This window comes from Notolabrus celidotus, chromosome 13, assembly GCF_009762535.1.
Source record: "Notolabrus celidotus isolate fNotCel1 chromosome 13, fNotCel1.pri, whole genome shotgun sequence".
Classification (NCBI taxonomy): Eukaryota; Metazoa; Chordata; class Actinopteri; order Labriformes; family Labridae; genus Notolabrus; species Notolabrus celidotus.
This window is the reverse complement of record NC_048284.1, coordinates 34,520,842-34,533,496: the sequence shown is the minus strand read 5'-3', so window position 1 is coordinate 34,533,496 and position 12,655 is coordinate 34,520,842. Positions and strand designations below refer to the sequence as shown.

The following is a 12,655-nucleotide window of genomic DNA, read 5'->3' as shown; positions in this document are numbered from 1 at the left end:
AGGTAAAGAACCATTAAAAAGTCCATTTTGCATGATATGTCACCTTTAAGGGAAAGCCTTATCAAATCTGAACTTCATCCAAAATGTTCTGCTCTCTTTTCCTGTCTTTGTGTCCCTCAGTAATACCTTTCCCCTCTGAGTCATCTTCAGCACTGTTATAACTCTTTCTTGCATTTTGTCATCTCTGTCCTGGCAGTGACAGGAAAGCCCTTCTTCGTTGTGTCCAGTTTCTCTCATCGGTGGTTGTTCGGCTGGGAGGGTTGTCGTTTCTACGGCTGGGCCGGCTTCTTCTTTGGTTGTGGGAGTCTCATCACGATGACCGTGGTCAGTCTGGATCGATACCTAAAGATCTGCCATCTGAGTTACGGTATGTTAAAGTCTCTGTCAATAATCTCTCCTGAACATTTGAACGCCCCGCCCCCCATATGTAAAAGGGTTTTGCCTGAACACTGTGATGTGCAGAGTTATATTGGTATCTCTTTAGGACATGTAAGGGATAATGTATGGTTAGCAGGTCGTTATGGGAAATACAATCCTGACAGGGTGAGAGAAGACCCAGACATGAAGTAGAGGGATCCCTCTCTCCCTGTCTAGATTCTATTTCCCATAACTACCTGCTAACCATACATTGTCCCTCTTATTACCCGGCTACTAACTTAAGATACAAACACGTTGTTAAAAACATTGATTAAAGATGATTTTATTGATTTAAATGATTTATGTTTACAGTTTTTAAAAATAGTCCCAGTGATTCCTCATCAGTGATCGTTCCATGGTGATGGATTCTTCTCTGCCTGTTGTGGTGGATTGAACATGAAACTGTCCTCATTCAGCTCTCCTTCTTCTCTGAGCTCTGCGGTTCACACACCTTTAAAAAGAAACTAATGTCACAACTTTGAACCCTGCTGCTATCATCACCACCGCTCATGGTTTAACTTTCTTTGGAGAGATCACTAACCTAAAGTTTCTCTCACCTGCTCCACTCCTTCATCATATTGATGGACAGGATCCTGCTGATTTAGCATGCTAACTGAAGCTAACAGTTTCCCCTCACCTTACGGTCTATGGTGTCAACAAGCAGAAGCTAAATGTGTCTGAACTCTTTTCTGTGGATTGATTTGACATGATGTGTGATCAGTTTGTCTCTGGTGTTGCTCATGTTAGTGAAAGATAATAACCATCGTCAATGGGTTTTGACCAATCAGAATCAAGCTTCTTACACAACCGGAAGATCAGTAAGAGAGCCGGGTACAATGTTACAATGTTACAATGTCATTTAGCAGACGCTTATATCCAAAGCGACGTACATACGAGAACAAGAACAACACAAGCAAAGATCTAGACAAGAGGAAACAAGATTAGTAAGAGTAACAAAGTGCTTCAAGTCAATTTGGGTGCAGGTACTGCCAAGCAGTGTAAAGGCAATGCACAAAAATAAGTAAGGAATTTTTTTTTTTTTTTCAAAGTAAGGAACATCTACAATGAAGCAACCAAACAATTTAAGACCTTCCATTATCATCATCAACAATTAACATCACCACAATAATGACCAAAGTACCAAGTGCTGGGTCACTCCAGACCTGAACACAGATTCCCAGAGTAGAGCAGGACAGTGTGAGTCAACTGTAGCTGGAAGACATGATCTGCCACTGGGGACAACAGTGGAGAACAGTCTAGCTAAATGCATAGTGCTTCTTAAAGAGCTGGGTCTTTAGCTGTCTTTTGAAAGTAGAGAGGGACTCTGCAGATCGAATGGAGTTGGCCAATTCATTCCACCATTTAGGGGCAACAGAAGAGAAGAGTCCAGCTAGTGATTTTGAGGCCTTGTGTGCTGGAAGCACTAGGTGCTTTTCAGAGGCTGAGCGTAGCGGGCGAGAAGGGCAGTAGACCTGGATGAGGGGTTCCAGGTAAACTGGAGCAGTTTTTACACTACTCGTCATGTTCACCCATTCATACTCACCTATTCATACCTATTCACTCACTGATGGTTGAGGCTGCTATGTAGTGAGGGACCATCAGTATTAGTTGATCTCATTCATACACATTCACACACCTCTGAATAACAGAGGGAGCAATTTGGGGTTCAGTGTCTTGCTCAAGGACACTTCGGCATGTGACTGCCGGAGCTGGGATCAAACCACCAACCTTCAGATTGATAGACGACCAACTCTACCCACTGAGCCACAGCCGCCCCCTGTCTGTGCTTTCCTGCTGTCAGAATCAAACCATCTACAGCATGCAAAATGCAAAATACTGGGAGGAGGAGATGCAAATGTAATCATTTAGCACACGTTGTATGATTTATCAAACATGCAACCGTTTGCGGTCGGTGTTTTTGCGTCTATATTCAGCACTTTTGAAAGGCAGGTGCAAACTGGCACAGCGTAACACACAAATGGCTGCGGGCACTGTGGCGAGAAGGAGGCATAGATGGATCGTCTATCCAGCAATGCTATTTTTGATACTGCATTTTCTCGCATCTGGATCAGTCCAGCGCACCATCACAGTTAGTGCCGCCGTCTCCCAGTGTCCACCCGTGCGTAATGAATGTTCATCTCCTGTGCTCTCCCCTCCCTCTTCATTCACCGGCGGCTCAGTTGAAGGACATCCACTGAATGACCTCCTGACTGTTGCCAGGGCATTGACGGCCATTGTCAGCCCAGACACAGCACTGACCAGCTGCCTCATGTGCGCAACGGTGGTCTGAGTGTCACGGCGGAGGGCGTGTGCCACATTAGACACAGCTCTCACCTCCTGATCAATGGCCTGTAACCCATTCTGACCATACCACTTTTGCACCTGTTATCAATTGCGCACGCCAATCATAGTAGATCACCCACAACACGCCCCTAAATAGCATGTGCAATTTTTTTGTTTGCACACGCAATGGAAAGAGATATTATGTTTTCTAAAAATGGACCCTAGTGGAAGCATATATAAAGAAAACAGTACAGGCCCGAAAATAGAGCCTTCAGGGACCCCACAAACTAGAGGGGCCTCTGCTGAAGAGTGTTGGCCGAGGTGGACAGAGAAGGTCCTCTCTGACAAATACCATCACTACCTGAACATTACCTTTAAGGTGTGTGCCAGTCACATGTGTATGACTGGAACCTGATACCTCCAGAATCTTGGACCTAACTCCATCCTCCAGGGTGACAACGCTCCCCCCACAGAGCCAGGATCATCACAGACTACCTCCAGAGTTTGGGAGTGGACTGCCGTGAGTTTGGGAGTGGACTGCGTGCTGTACGTGCCGGAGTGACCAACATAACCACGCTGTTTGACCTTCAACAACTCCTGGATGAGGAATGGGACGCCATCGCTCAGCAACATGTCACCAGCATGAGGAGGAGGAGCCAGGCTGTTGTGGCTGTGTATGGATCTTCCACATGTACTGAGGTCCCTGTCCCACAGTGTGACATGAATAAAGTGTACAAATGGACGATATGTGTTGTTTATTCCTGATTACTGTGGGAGAGTGAAATTATCCAATCCACCAAGAAACTCAACACAAGAGTGAACGCCAACAGGAGAAGACTGCAGGGGAGTTTGGTACTTTTTGGGGGGGCGTTTATCTGTGATGCTCATTCCACGAATGCTCAATCCTCAAAAGTTATACTTCACTGTAAAGGAGACTAAATGAGTATTTGGAACTGAAATCAACCCAGCTGTGTTTGCAAAATGAAAGAAGAACTGACAGACAGGAAGAAAAAGATGATTCAAAGCATAAGCGTCATCATTTTAGAAAGAAAGAAAGGTACTTTACTGATGCTCAGGGGGGAAATTCAATTTTTTCACTCATGCTATTTTGGATATGCTACTCATACAGTTTTTTTTGGTATAGACTTACAAATGCACACACATGCAGTGAACATGCTTAGGAAGAGATGTCAGAGTGAGGATACTGCCGTCAACCAGCTCACCCCCAGCAGTTGGGGGTTCAGTGCCTTGCTCAAGGGCACCTCAGCAGTGCCCAGGCAAGTGAACCAGCACCTCTCCAGCCACCAGTCCACTTGCCAAACTTTGTTCATGCTGGAACTTGAAGCGGTGACCCTTCGGTTCCCAAGCCAAGTCCCTATGGACTGAGCTACTGACGCCCCACTTACATCTAAGTAAGTTAGAGGCTCTGCTTTGACCCATATTTGTCTCTACTGAAGTATGATCAAAAACTTTCATTAATATGTATTACATGTAAAACCAGACATAAAATGATTTTCCCATTCCCCTCACGGTCAGTTCATGGAGCTCTAAGATCAAACAAAGTGACTGGTCAGTAGAATCCATCTGCACTGGTCTGCACCTCCCCCTTGAAGACAACATTCAGGCTGCCGGTCAGCAGAGCGCCTCATTATTATGGCACCCAGATCAACTACATGGCTAATGAGGTTGGAACTTGAGAGGCGTCAAATCTTCAACAGCGGCTGAATTTGAACAGATGAATTCAAAACCTTGTTTAAGAGATGACTAGCACATGTTGCAAACAGCTAAAATCACCTTTATACTGGACCTCACAAAGTCTCGCTAACAGCGTTTTTTGGCTGCAGGAACTTTACCCTGGAACTAGGTGTGTTTCAACTGGTGGACCCAGGGTCTAAATTAAGTCGTTAATCTCCCCCCTAAAAAGCCACTGCTAGGAGTAAAGTACTTTTCAAGGTTCCGGTACTTTGAACATGTCTGATTGGTATCACAGTGTTTTTATTCCTCCCTCCGTCCACAATAACATCACACACATCTGTGATTCACTTGATTTCTCTTTCTTTCATTAGTTTTGATTTGTTCTATCTTTTTTGTATGTGTGTGTACTTTTCAAAAGAAAAAGCTGTGATTCTCCGGGTCAACTTTTTTGCCAATTTTTTTTTTTTTCATTTTGTTTTTGCCAAAAAAAAAATCAATTTTTTTTTTCATTTTTTTTTCTTCAAAATTTTAATTTTTCCAAAAAATATATTTAAGTTTTTTTTTTCAAATTTTTTTTTTTCAAATTTTTTTTTTCAAATTTTTTTTGTCAAATTTTTTTTTCAACATTTTTTGGTCAATTTTTTTTTTCAAATTTCGTTTTGTCAAAATTTTCCAAAAACCATTCACAGTCATTGTTTTTTCCATCTGTGATTCTCTTGATTTCTCTTTCTTTCATTAGTTTTGATTTGTTCTATCTTTTTTGTATGTGTGTGTACTTTTCAAAAGAAGAAGCTGTGATTCTCTTGATTTAGCAGCTTGTAACAGTAGTCTTCTCTCAGCCCACCGTGAATGCGTCTCTCCCGGTGTTCCGGTTTTAAAAATGACCCTGTAAACTGGAGACCTTCAGCTGAACGTGTCAGTGTTTGTGGAGTTTACACAGCTGTTGAAACACAGAGGGAGTTCCTGGGAATGCAAACTAGTTTAGTTTTTATTAAGATTTCAAAATATCCTCATCAGATATTTAATGATGGTCTAAAGACGTTTATGAGGGATGCATCCGGCTGAGAGTCTCCAGTTAACAGGGTCGCTGTTTAAACCAAAACACCGGTCGATCTCTGCCACGGCTTTTTGAGTTCAAAAGGATTTTAAAGGCGTGTTGAAACGTCTTTGCTACTCGCGCTTATCTCCTCTCACGTGTTGATTCAGTGAATCCATCTGTGATGAAATATAGCACCATCTAAAACAGACCAGCTGAGTCTCTTCATGCTAACAGGCTAACTGTTGTGTTGCTCATAATGATACCTGCCTGTCCGTCTGCTTCTATGGTGTCAACTGTGATGAATGGCCTCTGTCTTTGTTTTACTGCCCTCTACTGGTCTGGTGGTTTAGTGCATTTACTTTTTTTTTTCTCCATACATCACTGACCTGATTTACACAATCTACCCGGGACTTCAGCCCGTGGTCGAAATGCAGACAACAATGGGGGCACAGGAACCTTTTAGTTCAGGGGAAAGTAGCTCTGGGGGCTAAAGGACCCCGGTACTCTTGGTTGAAATGCACCTTTAGGCATCACAAATAATGGGACATTTAGAGTCATCATATGGAAGCAGACACAACATTTGAGAGGAGTAAGTCATGTAACCTGGTGTGTTTAAAACAAACAGACGAACATGATTCATTACTTATTGCAGTGATACACATATATAAGGTTACATGTCACTATCACTTTGTTTCACAGGAAGAATATTTGATTTACAGTCTGAATAGTCTGAGGTGAAAATGTGATGGGAGCAAACATGAAATTGAAGTTTTGTCTGAGCTTTCACCTCTTCTGTTTCTCACCTTTTCATCACTTTTAGGAACATGGCTGAAGCGCCACCACGCCTTCCTGTGCTTAGCCTTCGTGTGGATGTATGCAGCTTTCTGGGCCACCATGCCCCTGGTAGGCTGGGGGAACTATGCGCCTGAGCCCTTTGGGACCTCCTGCACATTAGACTGGTGGCTGGCACAGGCCTCCGTGTCCGGCCAAACCTTTGTTATGGCCATCCTGTTCTTCTGTCTCATCCTCCCGACAGGCATCATCGTCTTCTCATATGTCATGATCATCTTCAAAGTCAAGTCCTCGGCAAAGGAGATTTCAAACTTTGATGCTCGCATCAGAAACAGCCACAGTCTCGAGATGAAACTCACAAAGGTGGGTTAAAGGATGGGGGGGAAGACTGTGGAAAGAATTTAAGAAAGACCAAGCGAGAGTGCTTGTAGTCGAGGAATAAGGTGCCGTGTCCACTAATGCTGTTTTGTTTGTGTGGAGGCATTTCCTGTTTTCTATTCAAACCCAATGGCCACGGTTACATGATGTTCTTTAATTCTGAATTAATTATTCAGAATTAAATAATTCGGAATTCAAGTTTTCACATTCACGTTTACATGGAAATAGTAATTCTGAATTGAGGTTTACATGGACAACACGTTTAATCTTCTTTATTTAATTCCTCTTAAGGTCTGGGGGTTGGGAAGGGTTCTGATTGGTCAGGGGCGGGCGTGACGTGTGTATGTTTACTGGAAGAAAACAGACTCCAGTTCCTGCTTCTTTTATTTTCGGTTACAACATGGAAGATCACACAATAAGTACAACTTTCACTTTGATTTTGATTATAGTTTTGAATAAGCAGCTCGACACAAACATACTGCTTCACTTTCATCCTCTGAGGAGGAGAAGAGAGAGAGAGGACTGGAGAAGGGGGGCGGAAGACCGGACTTTGGCGAATCAAAGTCAACGGTTAGTGCAACGGCTGCTCGACCTCAGCCTGGAATGTGTGCCCGCCAGCACAGAATATGTGCGTCATCGTGACAGGACAAGGGAACGAGCATGTGCAGAACGACCGGAATTAATTTAAAGCGGAATGAACGTATACATGATCGAGGAATTATTCAATTCAGATTTAAAAACAGAATAAACCAGACACTTACTTCAGATTTAGTTTAATTCAGAATGGTCATTTTCATTCAGAATTAGGTGTTTACAAGGTCATTTTTAATCTTTTTAAAGAGGATTTAATTTTAATTCTGAATTAAAGAGGAATTAAAAGTCTCATGTAAAAATAGCCAATTTGATTCATCGTTTCTAGAGTCCTCTGTGCAAAAAAAACGTCCTAATGTTCTGCTGATATTTGTCTCAGCGCTCTCAGCTGAAAACAGTTCGACTTTTGGAACACCGTCGCACTCATCAGAGTCACTTCTTGATCACCGACCAATCAGAATCAAGAAGGGGCGGGACTTCTCTATTTCAATGTTTTTATTCTTAAAGGCCCTGTGAGGAGTTTTGAACTGGCTGAGAAACAGACTGAAAATGATACTGGTGCCTCTTTATAACCTTCAATATCAAACAAGTCCATCAGCAGCAACACTGACACCTTCTCTGTTGTAATTTTTAATGCCTGAAACCGCCCTGGGGGGGTAGGTGTCAGACCAGATGATGGACATCTCGCTTCAGAAACAGCCTTTATTTGACTGTTTTCATGGAAAATAATCACATTGCCTGATAAAGTTGACTGTTGAACACAACAGGATGAGGCTTTTGTTGAAAACACTACTTTTGCATGTATAGGACAAGAGATAAGAGGTATCACTTTGTCCACAAGGGGGGGCGCCAGAACCGATACAAAACAAAAGTTCCTCACAGCAGCTTTAAATAAAGATTTTACAATACACAAAAACAGACAAAGAAAAAATACATAATGCTCCCACGAAAAACATTATCAAAAAAAACAAGCTTCTCTTATAGTGTTAGTACATACAGCATACATGTAGCATTTAAATGTGATACATTTGATCCCCCTATACTTACAACTCTTACCCATTCTTCTTTCAGAGAAGTTGCTATTGGTGACCAGTCTGTTACACAAACTTGAGATAATCTCTCTAATGGTAAAATAGACATGAGTTTTTCATACCATGTTTTAATGTCAGGAGACTCTTCATCCAACCATTTCTGTAGAATAGTAAGCCATGCCGATTAAAGAGCGATTCTAAGAATGTATCTGTGTTTTCATTGATGGGTGGAGTCTAATCCCACGAAACTAAATTTCAGTACGACAAATGGAGCGCCGCCTGCAAGCTAGTTCAGGCAGACAACTCGAGCCGCGCTCATCATACTGACACGTCACCACCTCTCCATCAGCTGATCTCAACATCCTCATTCGGCGGTCTATTTAAACGGCAAGCCTCCTGTCTCTGCCTCTGCTTGCAGTGCTCCTGCTGTTCTGCTCAGTGCTGTGTGAAGTTTGTCCCCACCTCCTCCCCGGCTTCCACCTGCGGGCTCCGGGGGGGTTAGTCCTCTCTCATTGGCAAGGCAAGGCAAGGCAGCTTTATTTGTATAGCGCATTTCATACACGAGGGCAACTCAATGTGCTTTACATTAAAACATTAGAAGCATTGGAGACATTCAGACAGGCATAAAAGAACATAATTAAAATTACAAATATGATAAAACAGAAAAGAAAAGGAAAATTAGAAATATATTAAAAATTACATTAAAATTTTAATTTAAAGTGGGTTAAAATAATCTAAGATAGGAAGGCAGAGGTAAATAAAAAAGTCTTAGTCTTTGATTTAAAGAGGTGAGAGTTTGAGCAGACCTGCAGCTTTCAGGGAGTGTGTTCCAGATATGTGGTGCATAATGACTAAACGCTGCTTCACCATGTTTCCTTCTGACTCTAGGAACTGAAAGCAGACCAGTACCTGATGACCTCAGAGGTCGAGGTGGTTCATAAAGTAGTAGCAGATCAGCAATGTATTTTGGGCCTAAACCATTCAGTGCTTTATAAACCATCAGCAGGATTTTAAAGTCTATTCTCTGACAGACAGGAAGCCAGTGTAGAGATCTAAGAACTGGAGTAATGTGGTCTACTTTTTTGGTCCTTGTTAGGACTCGAGCAGCAGCATTCTGTATGAGCTGCAGCCGTCTGATGGACTTTTTAGGGAGTCCTGTAAAGACCCCGTTACAGTAGTCTAGTCTGCTAAAGATAAATGCATGGACCAGTTTTTCTGCATCCTGCTGAGACATAAGTCCTTTAATCCTTGATATATTCTTAAGGTGATAGTAGGCGGACTTTGTAATGGTCTTAATGTGGCTGCTGAAATTAAGGTCTGAGTCTAAGACTACACCAAGGTTTCTGGCTTGCTCCTAAATGTCTGCATTTAAATAATCTACGAGGAGTAATGAAATTCGGAGCCCATACGCCAAACACAATACTGTATGCTGCAATAAACTTATTAAGTAAACGTGAGTTGTCTGACTGAACTCACGTTCACTTAAGATAAAGTTTATTGATGCATACAGTATTGTATTTGGCGTATGGGCTCCGAACCGTACTCAGCATACATTATTTAAATGCAGACATTTAGGAGCAATGAGACAGGACTAACCCCCCCGGAGCCCGCAGGTGGATGCCGGGGAGGAGGAGGTGGGTACAAAGTTTGCACAAAGCACTGAGCAGGACAGCAGGAGCACTTGCAAAGCAGAGGCAGAGACAGAGACGGGGAGACATGCAGCTTAAATAGACCGCCAAATGAGGATGTTGAGATCAGCTGATAGGGAGGATGATGACATGTCAGTATGACTGAGCGCAGCTCCAGTTGTCTGCCTGAACTAGCTTGCAGGCGGCGCTCCATTAGTTTAAAGGAACATCAATTTTAAATATTTTCTTAATTTCCATTTGGACAGATTGCCAAAAACTTTGAACTTTAGGACAAGACCATATCAGATGACTATAAGTACCACAGTTAGTTTTACATTAACAACAAAATGATGAGCTCATAGAATCATATTTATTTCAAATAGCTGGGGTAACATGCAGTCATGCTGTCAATCATTCTGTATTGTGTTTCATAGGATTTGTTAGAACATGTCATTTTCTTTGCATTCAACAAAATATTTCTCCACATTACATCATCTACCCAAAATCTTCACTCCAACTTGTTTTACTCTTGATTTTAGGAATTTTAACAAACATTTGATTATAGATATAACTTAGAATGTTCCTGTTTAAAGTTGATTCACATTCAAACTTTGAGATTTCTTGAAATGAAAAGTGCGTTATAACTAAAATGTATTATTATAAACTGCTTTTATATATCGGAACAGTTTGGATATAACTCCTAAGCTGTAAATAACGAAAAAAAAAGTGTTTGAGGAAGAGGAAGGGGCGGGACTTCTGATATCAACTTCGTCAATAACAATGGCGGAGGTCTGTACGGAGGACAAAAGGTATCACACTTGTGTTTTCGAGGTGCAATTTCCAAGTCTAGAGCTGCTGCTGATGCCATGACATAATTTCTATCAACAGTTTGAGAGTCTCTTGATGAAATGTCAAGTATGAAGCATTACAGCATTTGAAACAGACCTAAAGGTCACTGCTTAGGGAAGTGGAAGTACCGCTGATAGCCTAGCAACAGAAACAGCTGGTGAGAAGTGCTCTGAAAATGAAGTGGTGGGAGCTCCCAGCACAAAGAATAGCATCAGTGGACACGGCACCTCATCATTGTTTAGACACTTGTGTAACGATGAAACTGCTATGTATGATCTTCCAGGTGGCGATGCTGATCTGTGCAGGCTTTTTGATAGCCTGGATTCCATATGCAGTGGTGTCAGTGGTGTCAGCGTTTGGTGAGCCAGACACTGTGCCCATTTCGGTGTCGGTCATACCCACACTGCTCGCCAAGTCCTCAGCCATGTACAACCCCATCATCTACCAGGTCGTGGACCTGAAAAATTCCTGTGCAAAGTCCTCCTGTTTCAAGTCCTTAAAGAAGCGCAGGCATTTCAGGAAGTCAAGGTAAGGCATAGCTTCTGTTTTTCTAATCTTTGTACCTGTGAAACTGTTGATTGTTGTTCAATCAATCAATCAATCAATCAATCAATCAATCAATCAATCAATCAATCAATCAATCAATCAATCAATCAAACAAACAAACAATCAATCATCAATTAATCGACCAATCTTTATTTATGTAGCGCCAAATCCCAACACATGTTCTCCTCAGACTCTTTCCAAACAGAGCAGGTCTAGACCGTTCTCTATGTTCTATTATTAACAAAGACCCAACATCAAGACAGGATCAGATCCAGTCCCATCTTAGAGACAGGACTCAGTCTGATCTCATCTTAATCCACCATGAGCAGAGCACTTTGCAGCATTTAGCAAGTTACAGTGGCAAGGACAAACTTCCTTTAACAGGCAGAAACCTCCAGCAGGACCAGACTCATGTTAGACACACATCTGCTGAGACCGTGTTGGACAGAGGGATAGAGGGAGATGAAGAGAGAGAGCGATGATAGTGATGAGACTGATAGTAGTAGTTGTAGCAGCTGGAGTCTGGAACGTCCACAGCAGCAGAGATCCAGAGGAACCTACGAGACAAGGGAGCTCAGGGACTCCAGAAAGGTCTATGGTTAGTAACTTTAATGGGACAGGAAGAGTTAAAGTAAGAGACAGGCAGACAGAGGAGAGAGAGGGAAAGACAGGATCCCAGTGTGTCAGTCTAAGCCTATAGCAGCATAACTAAGAGCTGGCCCAAGCCTGATCCAGCTCTAACTATAAGCTTTATCAAAAAGGAAAGTTTGAAGCCTACTCTTAAAAGTAGAGAGGGTTTTGCCTCCTGGACCCTGACTGGTACATGATTCCAAAGGAGAGGGGCCTGATAACTGAAGGTTCTACCTCCCATACTACTTTTAGAGACTTTAGGTACGACCAGCAGGCCTGTATGTTGGGAGCGTAGTGTTCTAGAGGGGTAATAGAGCACTATGAGCTCTTAAAGATATGAGGGTGTTGATCATTAAGAGCTTTTGTGTGGAGTCAGTGTAGAGAAGCTAACACTGGAGAGATGTGCTCTCGTTCCTCGTTCTAATCAGTACCCAAGCTGCAGCAAGGTTAGCCTTAAATGAGCTCCTGTCTTGTTGGTACAGCATTGCCTCTGAGATTTTAAAAGTGTTGTTTTGCAGATGGGGTATTTCCTTCAGTTAGCTGTTTTATATTGATAATCAGAGCAGTGATCTCAGAATATGTAACTAATTGAATTCATAGCTCTGCAGATCATGTTTATATCTGAAGGTGTTGTGATGTGACATGTTTTCCTTTAATTAGGTCTATATGTAAGCAAGTTTTTAGAAGGAAGTAACAGGGGAAAAAGCTTCCTCCTCTCTACAACACTCATTAGTATGTCAAGTTTTTCATATCATAATTGGTCCCTAGCCAATTAG

General features: G+C 42.3%; 1 protein-coding gene across 1 annotated transcript in view; it reads left to right on the top strand.

Annotated features, from left to right (window-relative positions):
• The window catches only part of opn5 (opsin 5), a 194,902-nt gene that overhangs the window by 171,631 nt on the left and 10,616 nt on the right, over nt 1-12,655 (top strand). The window contains exons 4-6 of the mRNA XM_034698930.1: nt 197-367; nt 6,255-6,589; nt 10,987-11,231. Of these exons, the coding sequence (XP_034554821.1) occupies nt 197-367; nt 6,255-6,589; nt 10,987-11,231 (751 nt within the window). The remainder of the gene's footprint in view (nt 1-196; nt 368-6,254; nt 6,590-10,986; nt 11,232-12,655) is intronic.